This window comes from Triticum aestivum, chromosome 7A, assembly GCF_018294505.1.
Source record: "Triticum aestivum cultivar Chinese Spring chromosome 7A, IWGSC CS RefSeq v2.1, whole genome shotgun sequence".
Taxonomy (NCBI): Eukaryota; Viridiplantae; Streptophyta; class Magnoliopsida; order Poales; family Poaceae; genus Triticum; species Triticum aestivum.
In genome coordinates this window covers 470,849,623-470,867,138 of record NC_057812.1, presented here as the reverse complement: position 1 = coordinate 470,867,138, position 17,516 = coordinate 470,849,623, and the positions used below count along the sequence as shown (strand labels likewise).

General features: G+C 45.4%; 1 protein-coding gene across 3 annotated transcripts; it reads right to left on the bottom strand.

The window, feature by feature from the left end:
- Nucleotides 1-15,189: 15,189 nt before the first annotated feature.
- LOC123147629 (uncharacterized) lies at nt 15,190-17,356 on the bottom strand. Of its 3 annotated transcripts, XR_006473352.1 has the most exons (4): nt 16,935-17,356; nt 15,846-15,915; nt 15,651-15,730; nt 15,190-15,523 (listed from the first exon to the last, which is right to left on the bottom strand). XR_006473352.1 is itself a non-coding variant. In XM_044566893.1 (3 exons), exons 1-3 carry the CDS (start codon nt 17,190-17,192, stop codon nt 15,651-15,653), a joined length of 408 nt encoding a protein of 135 aa, XP_044422828.1. In that variant the 5' UTR covers nt 17,193-17,355; the 3' UTR covers nt 15,190-15,650. The 3 variants fall into 3 exon arrangements, 2 of the variants coding, with proteins under 2 accessions (XP_044422828.1, XP_044422829.1); XM_044566893.1 differs by having other exon boundaries at nt 15,190-15,730; nt 16,935-17,355; XM_044566894.1 differs by lacking the exon at nt 15,651-15,730 and having other exon boundaries at nt 15,241-15,523; nt 16,935-17,352.
- Between the last annotated feature and the right edge of the window lie 160 nt (nt 17,357-17,516).

The following is a 17,516-nucleotide window of genomic DNA, read 5'->3' as shown; positions in this document are numbered from 1 at the left end:
GACGGAAGCAGGACCTGTTTTGATAGTTCGATCAGAAGTGACCATGGGTAAATTTGGGCTAGGTATGTATTTGCTGCCAATGTGCTTCTTTAGTTGACTCACATGAAAAACATGGTAGATTTTCACATGGTCACGAAATTGAAATGTATGAGCCATCTTGCCAATCTTTTGGATGATCAAGAATGGTCCATAATATTTGTTTTGTAAATTTCAGAGATCCTCTGAATCCGAAAGCTGCTAGCCTATATGGTTCCATTTTAGGATACACCATGTCTCCAACCTCAAACACTCTTTCACTTCTCTTGAGATCTACATATCTTTTCATTCTGTTCTAGGCTTGTTGTAAGTTGTCTTTCAGTTGTTCCAACATGTGTAGTTTAACAGACAAGAAGGTGTGAGCTTCTTCATCCTAAGGTTCCGGAATAGCTAGCTTAAAGATCAAGGGTGGAGGAAAACCATAAATAGCTTGAAAGGGAGACATTTTCAGGGTAGTATGATATGTAGTATTATACCAAAACTCTACCAAAGAAAGCCAAGAACACCATTTCTTGGGTTCATTGGTTGTCATGCGCCTAAGATAATCCACACATTGGTTTACCCTCTCAGTTTGATCATCAGTTTGAGGATGGCAGGAATAATGTACCCCAGTTCACTTTTCAAAGCAGGAAAAATATCCTTCCACAATTTACTAGTGAAAATTCCGTCTGAAGGAAATATGCCCTAGAGGCAATAATAAAGTTATTATTTATTTCCTTATATCATGATAAATGTTTATTATTCATGCTAGAATTGTATTAACCGGAAACATAATACATGTGTGAATACATAGACAAACAAAGTGTCACTAGTATGCCTCTACTTGACTAGCTCGTTAATCAAAGATGGTTATGTTTCCTAACCATGAACGAAGAGTTGTTATTTGATTAACGGGATCACATGATTAGCTGAATGATCTGATTGACGTGACCCATTCCATTAGCTTAGCACCCGTTCGTTTAGTATGTTGCTATTGCTTTCTTCATGACTTATACATGTTCCTATGACTATGAGATTATGCAACTCCCGTTTACCGGAGGAACACATTGGATGCTACCAAACGTCACAACGTAACTGGGTGATTATAAAGGAGCATTACATGTGTCTCCAAAGGTAGATGTTGGGTTGGCGTATTTCGAGATTAGGATTTGTCACTCTGATTGTCGGAGAGGTATCTCTGGACCCTCTCGGTAATGCACATCACATAAACCTTGCAAGCATTGCAACTAATGAGTTAGTTGCGAGATGATGTATTACGGAACGAGTAAAGAGACTTGCCGGTAACGAGAATGAACTAGGTATTGGATACCGACGATCGAATCTCGGGCAAGTAACATACCGATGACAAAGGGAACAACGTATGTTGTTATGCGGTCTGACCGATAAAGATCTTCGTAGAATATGTAGGAGCCAATATGGGCATCCAGGTCCCGCCATTGGTTATTGACCGGAGACGTGTCTCGGTCATGTCTACATTGTTCTCGAACCGTAGGGTCCGCACGCTTAACGTTATGATGACACTTATTATGAGTTTATGCATTTTGATGTACCGAAGTTAGTTCGGAGTCCCGGATGTGATCACGGACATGACGAGGAGTCTCAAAATGGTCGAGACATAAAGATTGATATATTGGACGGCTATATTCAGACACCAGAAGTGTTCCGGGTGATTTCGGAGAAAACCGGAGAGCCGGAGGGTTACCGGAACCCCCCCGGGAGAAGTAATGGGCCATATGGGCCTTAGTGGGGAGAGAGAGGGGCTGCCAGAGGTGGGCCGCGCGCCTCCTCCTCCCTGGTCCGAATTGGACTAGGGGAGGGGGGCGGCGCCCCTCCTTTTCCTTCTCCCTCTCCACCTCTTTCCCCCTCCTAGTAGGAGTCCTAGTCCTACTAGGAGGAGGACTCCTCCTGGCGCGCCAAACAAGGGCCGGCCGGCCTCCCCCTTGCTCCTTTATATACGGGGGCAGGGGGGCACCCTAGAACAGACAATTGATCCTCGTGATCGTTCCTTAGCCGTGTGCGGTGCCCCCTGCCACCATATTCCACCTCGGTCATATCGTTGTAGTGCTTAGGCGAAGCCCTGCGTCGGTAGAACATCATCATCGTTACCACGTCGTTGTGCTGACGGAACTCATCCCCGAAGCTTTGCTGGATCGGAGCCCGGGGAGCGTCATCGAGTTGTACGTGTGCTAAGAACTCGGAGGTGCCGGAGTAACGGTGCTTGGATCGGTCGGATCGGGAAGAAGACGTACGACTACTTCCTCTACGTTGTGTCAACGCTTCTGTTGCGATCTACAAGGGTACATAGATCATACTCTCCCCTCTCGTTGCTATGCATCACCATGATCTTGCATGCGCGTAGGATTTTTTTTGAAATTACTACGTTCCCCAACACCGTCTATGTCTGAAATAACGAGCTTAGGAGGGCCATGCAATCTGATAATGTTGTCCACAAAGGCCCGTACTACACCAAGGATAGTGTATAGATGTGCTAGTGGTATAAAATGAGCATGCCTAGTAAATCTGTCCACTACCACCAATATTACTTCATTGCCTTGAGATTGTGGAAGTCCCTCTATGAAATCCATAGAAATATGTTGTCATGCCATGTCAACTATTGGGAGTGGATCTAACAGGCCAGGTTGCGCACAATTTTCATGCTTAGATCTCTGGCAGATGAGACAAGCTGCAATGAAAGACTGCACATCTGATTTAAGACCTAACCAATAGAAAATACCTTTTCACTCTCCGATAAGTAGCTCTTGTGCCAGAATGACCTCCAATGGGGGAGTTGTGCAGTTATCATTCTTGTTTTTAAATCAAATAAACCATCCACCAGAATTTTCCCTTTATATCTAATTATGCCAACTGTAAGGTTGTAATCAAACATAGTGTTGTCCTGTTGCAGCATCAACTGTTCCAAAACTTGTTTGGTCACCGGGTCATTATGATAATTGCCTACTAGTTCTGAAGCCCAAACTGGAGTAGCAACATAAATTTTCATACAGGATGGCAATAATCTTCATAGAGCATCTGCAACTTTGTTGTCCACCCCTTTTTGTACTATATTTTAAAGTTGAACTCCAGTAGTTTCACCATCAATTTGTGTTGAACACCCTCTGTTATTTTCCGATCAGTAATGAATTTAAGAGACCGTTGATTTGTTTCGATGATTGGTTCATTTCCAATTAGATAGTCTCCATCTTTTAAGTGCTTCTAGAATAGCCACAATTAGATAGTATGTTGGAGGTCTCCCTTGCTGCATCAACATTGCGCCAAATTCCTTTACCAGAAGCATCAGTCTCCAAGATAAAAGGCTGAGAGATATTTGGTAGGGCTAGAACTGGGGTTGTAATGAGAGCATTTTGCAGGTGAGCAAAAGCTTTGCCATGTTCACTCTTCCAGAAAAATTGTCCTTTCTTAACAGATCATGTAAGGGTCTGCAGATAACTCCACACCCTTTAATGAATTTTCTACAATAACCTGCTAACCCAAGGGAGCATTTTAATTTTGTAACACTATCAGGTGTTGGCCAGTCTACAACAGCTTTGAGTTTTTGTGGATTAGTGGTTACTCATTCCACATAGATCATATGACCCAGATATTGTACTTTTTTCTAATGCAAAAACACACTTAGATAACTTTGCACATAACTGAATTTCCTTTACAACTCCCAGGATAGTCTCTATGTGTTTCATGTCATCTTTCAAAGCTTTATTGTAAATGAGTATATCATCAAAGAATACTTACACAAACTGTCTCAAATAAGGGCCAAAAATGTTGTTCATCAATGCTTGAAATGTGCCCGGTGCAGTAGACTGCCCAAAGGGTGTCACCAAAGAAGTCTTGACTCATAAAGGAAATGCCCCCGCCAAGGATCGATGACTCATGATACCAATTTGTTAGGACCCGGACAGTATTTGAGGAGATGAATTGTAAATCAACGAAGCATGTGGGAACTATCGACCGGGTCTGAACTATTATTTCTATAGGGCGAAGAATGTAGGGTTCACGTGCTAGCCATGGTCGGCAGCAACCGGGGATTCAACAATGAACCTCTCCAGCCACATTCCGGTTAGTTATAGGCTGGAAAACAATAGCGAGCATAAGACAATGAACGGTAGAAATGCCGTCGCGACAACGGTAAAGCAAATCCTACGGTGGCGACTCGTCGTCCGAGCAAGGAGCCATAGTAGCTGTCCGTTCCTCTGAATCGGTATTGCCGGATCAGCTACACCCCTTCTCTGAATGAACAAGGGTGTTGACTGAAAGTGCCACAGGGTAAGACTGACACCCCGGCCCCACCCGCATCCCCAAACCCGAGACCCAGCCAACGGAAGAAAAGCCCAAACACTCCGCGCCCCCAATGTGGCTGAGAGATATTTGGGTAGGGTTTAGCGCTTTCCCGCGGTCTCCTCGCCTTCCTGTCTCTCCCCTTCTCCCCTCCCTTTCCGCTGCTGGGTAGGGTTTAGCGCTTTCCGCTGCTGGGTAGCGTTTAGCGGTGGCTGAGGGAGGTCTCGGCGGCATGGCGCCGTCCAAGGGGGAGGGGCGGGGCGGCGACCCGGCCGAGGGGGAGGACGAGGATTCGGCCAGCGTCAGCCGCCGCGCCAGATCCGGCGGCATCTGCCCAACCCGGCGCCACCCGAACGACGAGGCCAGGTCAGCCGCTCGTACACCTGCGGCGAGGGCGGAGGGCGAGGGCGGGAGCCGGACGCTTAAGTGGCGCGTGGTGCCGGGGGAGATGCGCGGCAAGGGTGCGGTCGCCGATGTCGTCCAGGAGGCGTTGCCGACGTGCGGGTGCCACATCGAGCGCTACCGCCACCACGACGCGGTTCCGCGACGACGACGCCCTGTACGGGTCGGCGACGGCGACGGCGAGGGCACGTCCGCGGCCGGCGCCAAGGAGGCCGTGCGGACGTGCCCGTGCGGGAGCTACACCGACACCCCGCCCCGACGCCCTACACCGGTCAGCGCGTCGACGGCTCTCGGCATCAAGGGCGGCCACGGAGGGCGGGGCCTGAAGAACAAGCGCGACGAGATGCGCGTGGAGGTGAGCCGCGGCGGAGTGCCCTCGGACGGCTTCGAAGAGTCGGTCGCGCGGTGCGGCTTCCGAAACCCGAGCCTGGTGCGGCGGCTCCGTCTTCTCCACGCTGCCGGCGCCCTCGCTTGGGCGTGACCTCGTGGTCCACACTGCGGCGCCGCCGTCCGCTGCGGACTCCGCAGGCGTCGTCCCGCCGCTCCTGCCGCAAGCGGATCACACTGCCCCGCTGGCGGGGTTGGCGGTGTCCGCCCCGGCCGCGGGCCTTGCGGCGTCCGCACCGGCCGCGAGCTTTGCGGCGCCCGCCCTGGCTGCGGTCCCGCCTCCTCCCGCATCGGCTTCGGTGCCTCCGGCTGCCTCCATGGTGTTTGCACCCCAGGCAGCCTCCTCGATGGGATTGTCTTCGCCGCCGCCGTTTCACTTCGGTCATCTCATCACCATCAAGCTCTCCGCCGACAACTACATCTTCTGGCGTGCGCAGGTTCTCCCGCTCTTGGGGAGTCACTACCTGCTAGGCTACGTCGACGGATCGCTTCCCTGCCCACCCGCGCTGGTAGACAGCATGCACGGTCCGGTCTACAATCCGGCCCATCGCGTCTGGACGGGGCAGGACCAGGCGAACCTCTCCTCCATCCAGGGGTCGCTCTCGCCGGCAGTTGCCGGCCTTGTTGTCTTCGCGAAGACGTCTCATGAGGCCTGGACCATCCTTGAGCGCACCTTTGCAGCGCAGTCCCAGGCTCGTGTCTCTGCACTCCGTCGTCAGCTTGGAGAGTGTCAGAAGCTTGACTCCACTGCCACTGAGTTCTACAACAAGGTCAAGGGCCTCGCCGACACATTGGCCTCCATTGGACAGCCCCTCACCGACTCCGAGTTCAACTCGTTTATTGTCAATGGTCTTGATGAGGAGTATGATGCCTTAGTCGAGATCATCAACGAGCGGGGCAACTCGACACCCATGCTGGCACACGAGGTTTTCTCTCGGCTCCTTCTCACTGAGCAACGGGTCGAGACTCGCCGCACCAGGGGCACTGGCTCCCTCTCGGCCAACGCCGCCACCAAGGGTGGCCGCTCTTCTTCATCACCCCGGTCTCCCTTGGGGCTGCCACCGTCGCCCGCCTCGGCCCCCCCACCTACTGCGACCTTACCGGGGGCTGGCGGTCCACGTGTGTGTCAGCTTTGTGGCCGCGATGGGAACTGGGCCTCCAAGTGTCATAAGCGCTTCCAGTGAAGCTTCCTTGGTCTTGGCAATGACGGCAAAGATACACGCAACAATGCCCGTCAGGTCGCCATGGCTGATCGTCCCGCACCGCAGAAGCAACAGGGACACACTCAGTCCTACTCCATCGATCCACACTGGTACATGGACTCTAGGGCGACAGAGCATCTAACCAGCGAGATGGGGAAGCTTCACACTCGTGAACCCTATCATGGCTCCGACAAGATCCACACCGCCAATGGAGCAGGTATGCACATCTCTCATATTGGTCAAGCATCTCTTCTCACTAGACATGCCAATAGGAGTCTTCAGCTTCGCAATGTTCTTCGAGTTCCATCTGTGACCCGTAATCTTCTTTCAGTTCCTAAACTCACACGTGATAATAATGTGCTTTGTGAATTTCACCCTTTTGATCTTTTTATTAAGGATCGGGGCACGAGGGACATTCTTCTTAGTGGGCGGTTGTGCCAGGGCCTCTACCGTCTGGAGCATCCTGGTGTCGCTCGTGTTTTCAGTGGAGCTCGGGTCTCTCCGTCACAGTGGCATGCTCGTCTTGGTCACCCGGCCACACCTATTGTCCGTCATATTTTGCGTCGTCATGAGCTTCCTAGTTTGTCTAGTCATAAAGATGTAGCAGTGTGTGATGCTTGTCAGCAGGGGAAGAGTCATCAACTTCCTTTTTCGGAGTCCAGTCGTGAGGTGAAACATCCTTTAGAACTTGTGTTTTCAGATGTATGGGGTCCTGCTCAGACTTCTATCAGTGGTCATAATTACTATATCAGTTTCGTTGATGCTTATAGTCGCTTTACCTGGCTTTACCTTATTAAACGCAAATCTGATGTGTTTGATATTTTTGTTCAGTTTCAAAAACATGTTGAACGTCTTCTCAAGCACAAAATTGTTCATGTCCAGTCAGACTGGGGGGGCGAGTATCGCAACCTCAACTCTTTCTTTCAGTCGCTTGGGATAGCTCATCGTTTAGCATGTCCACATACACATCAGCAGAATGGCTCAGTCGAACGTAAGCATCGTCATATTGTTGAAGCTGGTCTTACTCTTTTGGCCCATGCATCTGTTCCGTTTCGGTTTTGGAGTGATGCTTTCACCACTGCATGCTTTCTCATCAACCGTACTCCTACTCGTGTTTTAAACATGAAGACTCCCATTGAGGTTCTCCTTAATGAACAACCTGATTATACCTTTCTCAAGGTATTTGGGTGTGCTTGCTGGCCGCATCTTCGTCCATATAACAAGCGCAAGCTTGAGTTTCGTTCTAAGAAGTGTGTTTTTCTTGGCTATAGCTCTCTTCATAAAGGTTACAAATGTCTTCATGTTCCCACTAATCGTGTCTATATATCTCGGGACGTCGTGTTTGATGAGCATGTTTTTCCCTTTGCCAACCTTCCTGTGTCCACTGTCGAACCACCATCCCTGCATTCATCCTCTGTTGCTTCTGACCAATTTGATGATGTTGCATACTCTCCTTTGCTGTTACCTAACCATGGTGCAGGAACCGGACGTGGAGCTCGTTTGGAGCTGTTGGAGGATTCACCATCATCATCGTCGTCATCTGGTGGGCACGTCGATCGCCCTATGTTGCATGGCATCGATTCGCGTGCCCATGCATGGTCACCCGACGAGCCCGTCGCGCCGAGCATCTCCACTGTTCGGTCCGTTTCGCCAGCGGCCTCCGAGTCGCCCGCGGCTCGGCCCGTCACGCCGTCTTCGCCTGCGGCTCGGCCCGTCACGCCGTCTTCGCCCGCGGCTCGGGTCCTCACGTCGCCTTCATCAGCGGATCGGCCCGCGACACCGGCCGCGCCACGGCCCACTATGCCGAGCTCGCCATCGGCCCGGTCTGTGATGCCGGAGTCGCCAGCTGCTTCGTCTGCTCTGCCGGTTTCGTCGGTGGGTCGGCCTTCTTCGCCAACCGAGTCCGATGCTACCGTGACTGGCTCCTCGTCACCGGCTGACTCGTCAACATCGCCGTCCTCCAGCCCGTTGCAGGCTGCTCCGTCGACCTTGGTGGTTCCTGTGTCCCGACCACATACACGCAGTCGCAGTGGCATTTTCAAACCTAAGGAACGTAAGGATGGTACGGTTGCTTGGTTGGCTGCTTGTTTGGCTGCTGCTGTTGCGGATCCATCTTCTGAGCCTCGCTCATATCAGGCTGCCCTGCGCATTCCACATTGGCGAGAGGCTATGGAGCAGGAGTTTCATGCTCTTCTTCGTAACAAGACATGGACTCTCGTTCCTCCACCACCACGGGTAAATGTTATTGACTCAAAATGGGTATTCAAAGTGAAGAAGCATTCGGATGGATCTATTGAGCGTTACAAAGCGCGACTTGTTGCTCGCAGTTTTCGGCAGCGTCATGGTCTTGACTATGAGGACACCTTCAGTCCTGTCGTCAAGCCTACCACTATTCGGCTTCTTCTCTCCATTGCTGTTTCTCGTGGTTGGTCACTTCGTCAACTTGATGTGCAGAATGCTTTTCTACATGGATTTTTGGAGGAAGAGGTTTATATGAAACAGCCGCCTGGTTTCTCTGATCCTGATCGTCCTGACTATATATGTCGTCTTTCCAAAGCACTATATGGTTTGAAGCAAGCTCCTCGTGCCTGGCATGCCCGCCTTGCCTCTACCCTTCGTGCTCATGGGTTTGTGCCGTCTACTGCTGACACTTCGTTATTTCTTCTACAGAAGCCAGAAGTCACTATGTATCTTTTGGTATATGTCGATGATATTATCCTTGTCAGCTCTTCTCAGTATGCTGCTGATGCTCTTGTCTGCTCTCTTGGTGCTGATTTTGCGGTCAAAGATCTTGGGAAGCTTCACTACTTTCTTGGAGTTGAGGTCACTTCTCGTGCTACTGGTCTTGTCCTTACACAGAAGAAGTACTCCTTGGAGTTGTTACAGAGAGCTGGCATGCTGAAGTGCAAACCGACCACCACACCCATGTCGTCTACCGACAAGATAACAGCTGTTGATGGTGAGCTTTTGTCTCCTGCGGATGCCACAGAGTACAGGAGCATTGTTGGTGGACTTCAGTACTTGACGATCACGAGACCAGATATCTCTTATGCTGTTAACAGGGTTTGTCAGTATCTTCAGGCTCCCAGAGATACTCATTGGGCTGCTGTTAAACGCATTCTTCGTTATGTTCAGTTCACCCTGACATTTGGTATGCATATTCGGCCGACTTCCTCTCGGGTCCTTTCGGCCTTCTCTGATGCAGATTGGGCTGGTAGCCCAGATGACAGGCGATCCACGGGGGGTTATGCAGTATTCTTTGGCTCTAATTTGATCACCTGGAGTGCTCGGAAACAGGCTACTGTGTCACGTAGCAGTACTGAAGCTGAGTACAAGGCTGTGGCTAATGCTACTGCAGAGATTATTTGGGTGCAGTCTTTGCTTCAGGAGTTGGGTTTGTCTCAACCACAGCCTCCTATTCTTTGGTGTGATAACATCGGTGCTACATACCTTTCTGCAAATCCAGTATTTCATGCCCGAATGAAACACATTGAAGTTGACTATCACTTTGTACGGGAACGTGTATCACAGAAGCAACTCCAGGTCAAGTTTATCTCATCTAAGGATCAACTTGCAGACATCTTCACTAAGCCTTTACCGCTGCCACAGTTTGAGGCTTGTAGGCGCAATCTTACCCTTCTCAGTTCTTTAGAAAGTGGCTAAGATTGAGGGAGGGTGTTAGACTATGTATAGCTTCTGTACCTATGTACGTATATGGTACATATTGTAACACAACCATTATATATAATGAGATAAGCCACCCCTAGAGGGTTGTGCTGGTTCCCCAAAACTTATTGTTTTACATAACCACACTGCCAGGATAGTGCATTCCCTTGTTCATATTTGTTGCTGTAACAACACTTCTAGATCTTGTGTGTGGTTCCAGGTTGTATATATAAACTTTTCCTTGTTCTATTTCGAATGCACCTTTCTTCTGCATGTTTGAGATTTGCGCCATGCATTGCATGAATTCTTTTGACATGCCATATGTTATTTCTGGATCAGATGTACGAAACTGGGAGTATCGAGGGGCCATCTGGATCTTTCACTGTGAACAATGTCCAAGTGAAGTTTGCTGGCGATGTCCCGCATACCGGTTCATTTCTGGAAGGGCCCGACTCCAAGGCATTGTCTGTTGGCGATGAAGTGAAATGCAAGGTAACATTCTTTACTGACTAATTCTTTGTACTGAATGAGTTAACCTGTGAAATTTGCCAAATTAAACTGCGGTTCTTCTATTATTCTTGGTAGGATGCATTTGTTCTGTCGGACACCTATGGCTATCCAATTGATTTGACTGAGGTTTGTTCTTCATGTTTTCATCAGTAAATCTGATCAAATTAATTTGACAGTGCTATATTTTTCATGTTTATGCTGTTGTTAAAGCTTTTATTGTCTGTTTTTCTTGGTATCGTTGTTGTTTCCTATCTCATAGGTCATGGCAGTTGACTTGTGGCCATCTGTTGACATGGAGGGTTTTAATGTTTCTATGGAAGAAGCAAGGCAAAAGGCTAGGAATGCTCGCTACAAGGTTTTATTTCTTTCTTATTAAATATAAAACTTAATTCCTCACTTGTGGCCGTTTATGCTATCCAAGTATTATTCCTGCTATTTGCGGTTTAATAATGTTCTAATTAACTAAACTTAGCATCTCTTATAGGCCACTGATGCTCAATTGGTTGGGCAACTTTTGTCTATTATAGTTTATATATCATACTTCTTCTGATTTTGTTATATATGTTTTTCTTGCAGGCTGGTGGCAAGTCCATTGTCCTGGATGCTAATGCTACATCGCACCTGCGCAATAAGGGCCTTGCCAGCATAAATGATAGCCTGAAATTCCAACACGAGGTTAGATTATTTAGTTGTGGTTTGGCTATTAGGTGCAGTTCCTTCAATATTCAGTGCCTGTTTGGGATTTTGTAGAATTTCATTCAAGTAGTGAATTTACCTGGGTACCTGCCTTTGCTTGTTCTTGCACTGTTCATATTTCGCACTGTGGTTAAACACTTATATATTGATTATGGCCGATATACCTAAAAACATTTTGCAGGTACATAGCACTGTGGTAAAAGCTATCTATACTGGCTCAGAGTTCGTAGCCACTGCATCTGGTGATGAAGATTTTGGTCTTGTTTTGAAAAGCACAAGTTTCTATGCGGAACAGGGTGGTCAGGTACAATTTCACTTTCCACGGTGTCATGTTGGTGTAGTTGAATGAAAATGTCAAGTGCAATCACCTCTGGAGTTGCAACCATGCAATTAAATATCAGCTTACCTACTAAATAAGCATGACATTCTATTTTTTTTATGTAATTGTCATGTGGGGCCATTACTAAAAGAAGAAACTGCAGCTGACATCAGCTTGATAGTTACCTCAGTTTGCGAGTTACTCCCTCCATCCCACAATATAAGACCGTTTTTCAAGCTAACACAGTTTGAAAAACGATCTTATATTATGGAATGGAGGAGTAGATATTTTTTATAGTAGCTATTGAGCTGATGTCTGATGGGGTGTCCTCCTGTTGCAATGGCCCCACATGGCAGTAAATTTGTTAATTATAACATAATCATGTTGGTTGACTCATTAGTAAAATAGATGCACAATTTCTGTTTGAAAATTATTCTTTGATTGTAACCAGAACAAAAAATGATTAGTGCACCCTGGAGTGATTACCCTCCGGTTGGTTGAAACCTGATTGGTATTCTTTGTTGTTTATTGTATGTCATCCTAATAATCTACAACACTCATAAATAAACGGTTGAAGTAATATTTTTTGTCATTACACCATTTTGAACACCACATTACGGTTGTATCCAATCTCACTCTGAGGAAAGTAGTGTTGAGGGCTTTGAAGTTGTCCATAAAATACATTGGCTTCAAAATTTCAGTCCAAATTTGACAAGTTCATACCGTTACATTGCACAACAAACATTACAATTTGCATTCAACAACCATGGATGTTTTCTCGTTTAGTTGAAGTCACCGTGCTGCTATGGTCGTTTCTTGTTCTACTTCAAATGCGTGTATGTAGCCGCTATCTTGTGTGGGGTTTGGGGTTGTATATATGAATTTTTCTCTTTTTAATGAACGATACGGAGCTCTCATGCATGTTCGAGAGTTGCGTCATGCATTGTATGAATCTCTTTTGACATGCCATATTTTCTGGATTAGATCTATGACACTGGGAGTATAGAGGGGCCATCTGGATCTTTTACTGTGAACAATGTCCAAGTGTTTGGTGGCTATGTCCTGCACATCTGTTCATTTCTGGAAGGGCCTGACTCCAAGGCATTGTCTGTTGGCGATGAAGTGAAATGCAAAGTAACATTCTTTACTGATTAATTTCTTTATACAGATCATCAGTTAACCTGTTAAATATGCTAAATTACATTGAGATGCTTCTACTACTCTTGGCAGGTTGATTACACACGGCGTACTCTCACTGCTCCAAACCACACATGTACCCATATGCCGAACTTTGCTCTAAGGGTATGTTTTCAAGCCTCTCAGATTTTACGGGGAGTGCTTTTCTGTACTCATGATGGCTTCGCTATTGCAAGTATAGCAAGTACGTGGTTGACCATATTGACCAAAAAGGTTCCATTGTTCTTCCAGAGAAGCTGAGATTTGATTTCTCCCATATTATAAAATAACTTCTAAATGGTTGTACGGCATAGAAAAATAGGAAGCTCTAACAAGCATATGTTCTGTACTTTAAGAACTAGAATACTAGATTTTGGTGACTAGCATGAAACATTGACCACAGCACTCCATCCTTGCAAGTGAAATACCTACACTGGTTGCATAAACACTCAAAAAGAGTTGCTTGTAGTAGTGATGTAGTTGTTAGTAAGTATTTATGCTACAATCCTAATCATGTGCGTGTCCAATAATTAAGAACGGAATTGTAGTGATGTAGTTTTTCAGAGTTATTGTGCATTTTTTCTCTCTTTTCTAACTCTTTGTTTGTGTTGCAGGATGCAGACAAGAAGGGACTTGGTGCAACTACTGTAGAATCTGGGCATATGGTAGAAGAGGTGGAGGGCATGGAAGAGGGCTATCTTGCTAAGGTTGTTCAGGGTGATGGTGCAAAGGAGATTAAAGTTGAAGAGGTATATATTTACTGTCCAAAGAATGTATATTTTTTTTCTTATTTCAAAGACAGGCATATTGTAGTTGTTGAGCTTACTAAATATCATCATATTAATGTTGTAAATTGTGGTTCAGCTGAGAGTCTAACTTAGTTTTTCAGAGTTATTGGCAGAGTGAGTAATATATCATCATATTTTAGTTTTTCATATCAATGCCTTATTCTTTAGGCCTAGGTGACATTCTTTGGTAGGCTATATATATATATATATATATATATATATATATATATATATATAGAAATACTTTACCTTGTTCGTCTTGTTTTATTTTTCTTATTATGGGTAGACACCTAGCACCTGATTGGTCGTGTACGTTCTACAGCATGTTCTATCAGATAAAATGGAAATCAATGGCGAGAATGAAATATCATGGGAGAAGGAAGCATTTGAACCATCAGATTCCGTTTGTAGTGATAGAGGAGGTTGTTTTGGCTCTAAGAAGGGCAAATTGAACTATATCTCGAAGATGAATTTTTATTTAAGGGCTGATTGTGTTAGTGACATGAAGCCAATTTCTGATAGAGAAACAAGACACATCCATTCTCGATACGAAGTGTTGAAGGAAATATGCTGCGACTTAGGTGCCATGTCTTATTTTCCTTTTCACAACTTGATAATATTTTGTGATGTGTATGTGGTCGTTGCTTTAGCAACCAAAGTTGTTGTTTCTTTCTCTGAACTCCTTTTCTATGTTTGCAGCAGAAATTCCTAGTTTTCTATCAACTTGTGCGAGCATTAAAAGTTCTGATGTTGATATAGTAACTCAGGTATTTTATCACTGTGGTTCTATGATTGCATTACTTGATTGAAGATATGTTCCAAGATTCAGAGTTGGCATCTTACTCAAATTTATCTCTGTAATTCTATGATCATATACTACTTGATTGGAAACAAATTCAAAGATTCAGAGTTGGCATTTAACACTGTAATTGTATGATTATATTAATTGATTGGAGATGCATTCAAAGATTCATAGTTGGCATCTTAACAAAATTTGGTGTTTCCTTTATCTTGATTTGCATTGAGCAAGAATGAAAGCTGTGCGCATTTGTCTTTCTAAATTTAGACATTGAGTCCCCACATTACTGGTTGTGACCCAATTTCCAGTGTCCCGTGAGGTTTATCGGTTGATTTTTCTGATACGGGAACGTGTACTCGGCCCTAGAACATAAGCTGTAAGACTGCTTCTTCCGCACGACATTTTTTTAATCTGCTGTAGCTAGCAGATTTCATTATGGTACGAACCACTTGCTCAGAATGCAAGGAGAAATGTAACACATGATTTAAGGTAACACTAAGCAGCATGCTGTCCTATGACATTCAGAAGGGAGCAACTAGTGTAGAATCTGGGCATATGGTTGAAGAATAGAAAAATGAATCTGGGCTGTCAGATAAAGCATAGATGGTGCAGATTTTAGTGGACGCAGCCCTGATACTACTTAGATATACAACTTCACTTTTGCAGTAACCACCTCAACTTTCTCATGTCCAATCTCGTTTTGTCCTTGGTAACAAGACTATTTTTCAAACCTGACAGCGTTGATGTCTCCTCTCTGGCTGTAGAATCTCGAGTCTTTATAAACTAAGACCATTTCATATATGCACAGCGTTGACGTCCCTCTCCTCTTAGTTTATAATATAAAGTCCTAATTATTCAAGAGAGTTGAACATGTTGACCACAAAAACCCCTAATATATATCACAAATATTTGAGCACATGAGGAAATTAAGCCATCCCAGATCAGGCAGAACTTTGTACATCTTGCATGTCAAATTGGAAGCGTCTGAGTGCATGAGAAAATAAAGGACCGAAGTTATCGGTGCTCAACAAGCATTCGAGTATTTGAGTCCATGAGAACACAACACAAAAGAGGCATACATTGATAATTTTTAGTACATTTGCATGAAGACCGAGTAGGACCTGATGGTACATGCCAAACAAGATCTATCATTTTGCCTCCTATTTTAGTGATTGTTGCTACTCGAGCTTCATCTGTTGGAATATATGGCAACCTCCATGAACTCTATATACCCTTCATCGGCTCAATCCACCTAGTTAAGCAGAGAAGATAAATGCAAGTACGTTAGAAACATGTACGAATTGCAAACAACACATTTTGAGAAGAGAGGCGGTCATTATGTCCAGCTTCGTTCGCCGCTCCAACCCAGGATACATAACCTAGATGTCAAACTTAGGATGAAATTCCTCAAACATATAGAAGGACCAGATAGCACTTTTAGCCATTTGCCGCAACTGACCTAAGAAAGAGCTCAATAGTTATTGTTCGGATACTCCAGTAGGCCATGGCATATGTAAAATACGTTGCGAAATTTGATACAAACAAACCGGGCATGCAAAAATCTATCTGGATACCTTGAGAAAATATGAACATAGGCTCCAGATCCAGAGGGGGTGAAAGCTTGCACAGCCATGCATAGACTTCCTATCAATAAATTATAGATTGAAAGAATAGGTAAAAACATAAATGGCAAGGACAAAAAAAGGACATCGAGCAATTTAAAGGGAGTTTTATCACAGTCCTACAAATGCAGATTATAAAGGTAACGTCACGCTATTCCCTCCATTTCGGATCGAGGTGCAGTAGCTGAACGGAAGTTGCCGAGCTTAGTACTAGTCGACAAGCCCGATCTATCCATCATACTTAGAGCAGGAATTGTGTACTACAAAAAAAGTCCAAAAAGATAGTGGATTCCCATAAATCAGTGAAGTTCCACATATTTGCATGTGTGTAATAAATTTCAGTCTTGTGCCCGCGTGAACTTCACGTTCAGGTACTTTAACAGGTAGATGAGATTAGTTGCTTCTCATGTACAGTATCCGGTAAGTTTGCAGAATTTCTGTTTTTGTTATGGCAAATGAACACTAATAAAGGTCTCTCCAAATTAACTGAATTTGGCTCCGAAAAGTGTGAGTACATACCAACTAGGATTTGCACTATAGTTGACATGTATCACAGGTGATTTTTAGCTTGATCGAAAAGATGTGAATAAGCATATATGCTGGCAGTATGGTTATTCCATTGGATTGATGGATTTTCTGTCCTAAGCAATTTCCTTTAGCTCTCTGTATATATAACACAGTGTCCTGCTAGTGGATCAGCTACTGTACTGCTCGTGCATATCTATGTGAATATAGCATTTGCTCAAAAACCGTTCTAAGCTTCCAAGCTATTGCTAGTGACGAACAAATTATATCATCTACAATGTATGTGCATATGTTTAAATTTAAAAAATGTAGCCATTCATATCACTTCCAAACATTCAGAATTTCTAAATCTTTCTAAATCTCCTCTCGATTGGAGGAACTCAGGTAACTATGTTTGACCAAAATATTATTCACATGATATGGACAGTTGTAGTAAAATCTGAACTAAAATACTTTCTAAATAAAAGGCTACAAAATTAACTCTGAAATTGGTAGCAGACTAACAGATAAGCATACCTTCAGATTGGAGTTTTCTTCTCCGGCTTCGGTGGGGTGGGTGGCGACATGTGGAGAATGGCGGCTTGGGGTAGAAAAAAGGATGGGGCGAGGTCGACCTCTGGTAGCCGGAGCAGAGTACCATCCAGTTCTTGTTCGCTTAGGACAGGGCGAGGTCCGCTTGGGCAGCCAGACCGCCAGCGACAAGACGAATAGGAGCTTGAATGGCACCTCCGCTAGGCATACTCGCCCTGGTAGGCACCGGATCGTCTCCACCATCGGCAAGCTGGAGGAAGATGGAGGAGAGGATTGGTCCAGGAGGCGGCTGGTACGCAAGCTAGGGTTGGGGAATTTGGGTGTGAGCTGTTGGCCTGCTACTATCGTACGAGCGAGAAGGTAGTTCTGAAAGCTAACAAGTAGAAGTTGTTAGGAATAGTCAACTTGTATTCCCACGAGGCCATAGGCCGATATATATATACATGTACAGGTGTAGAGCATATGCATGAAACCCCTATACAACGGGATAAATACAAAGGGGTACATGAGTTATATTATAACTCTAACACCCCCCCTCAAACTCATGGTGGATGAACAACACTGAGT

Bases quoted from the DNA above. Each gene is read 5' to 3' on its own strand.
- LOC123147629 (XM_044566893.1), bottom strand. From the start codon at position 17,192: ATGGTGGAGACGATCCGGTGCCTACCAGGGCGAGTATGCCTAGCGGAG. The intron at 15,916-16,934 runs GTATGCTTATCT...ATTTATTGATAG, and splicing joins AAGAAAACTCCAATCTGAAG to GAAGTCTATGCATGGCTGTG. The intron at 15,731-15,845 runs GTATCCAGATAG...GCTCTTTCTTAG, and splicing joins TATGTTCATATTTTCTCAAG to GTCAGTTGCGGCAAATGGCT.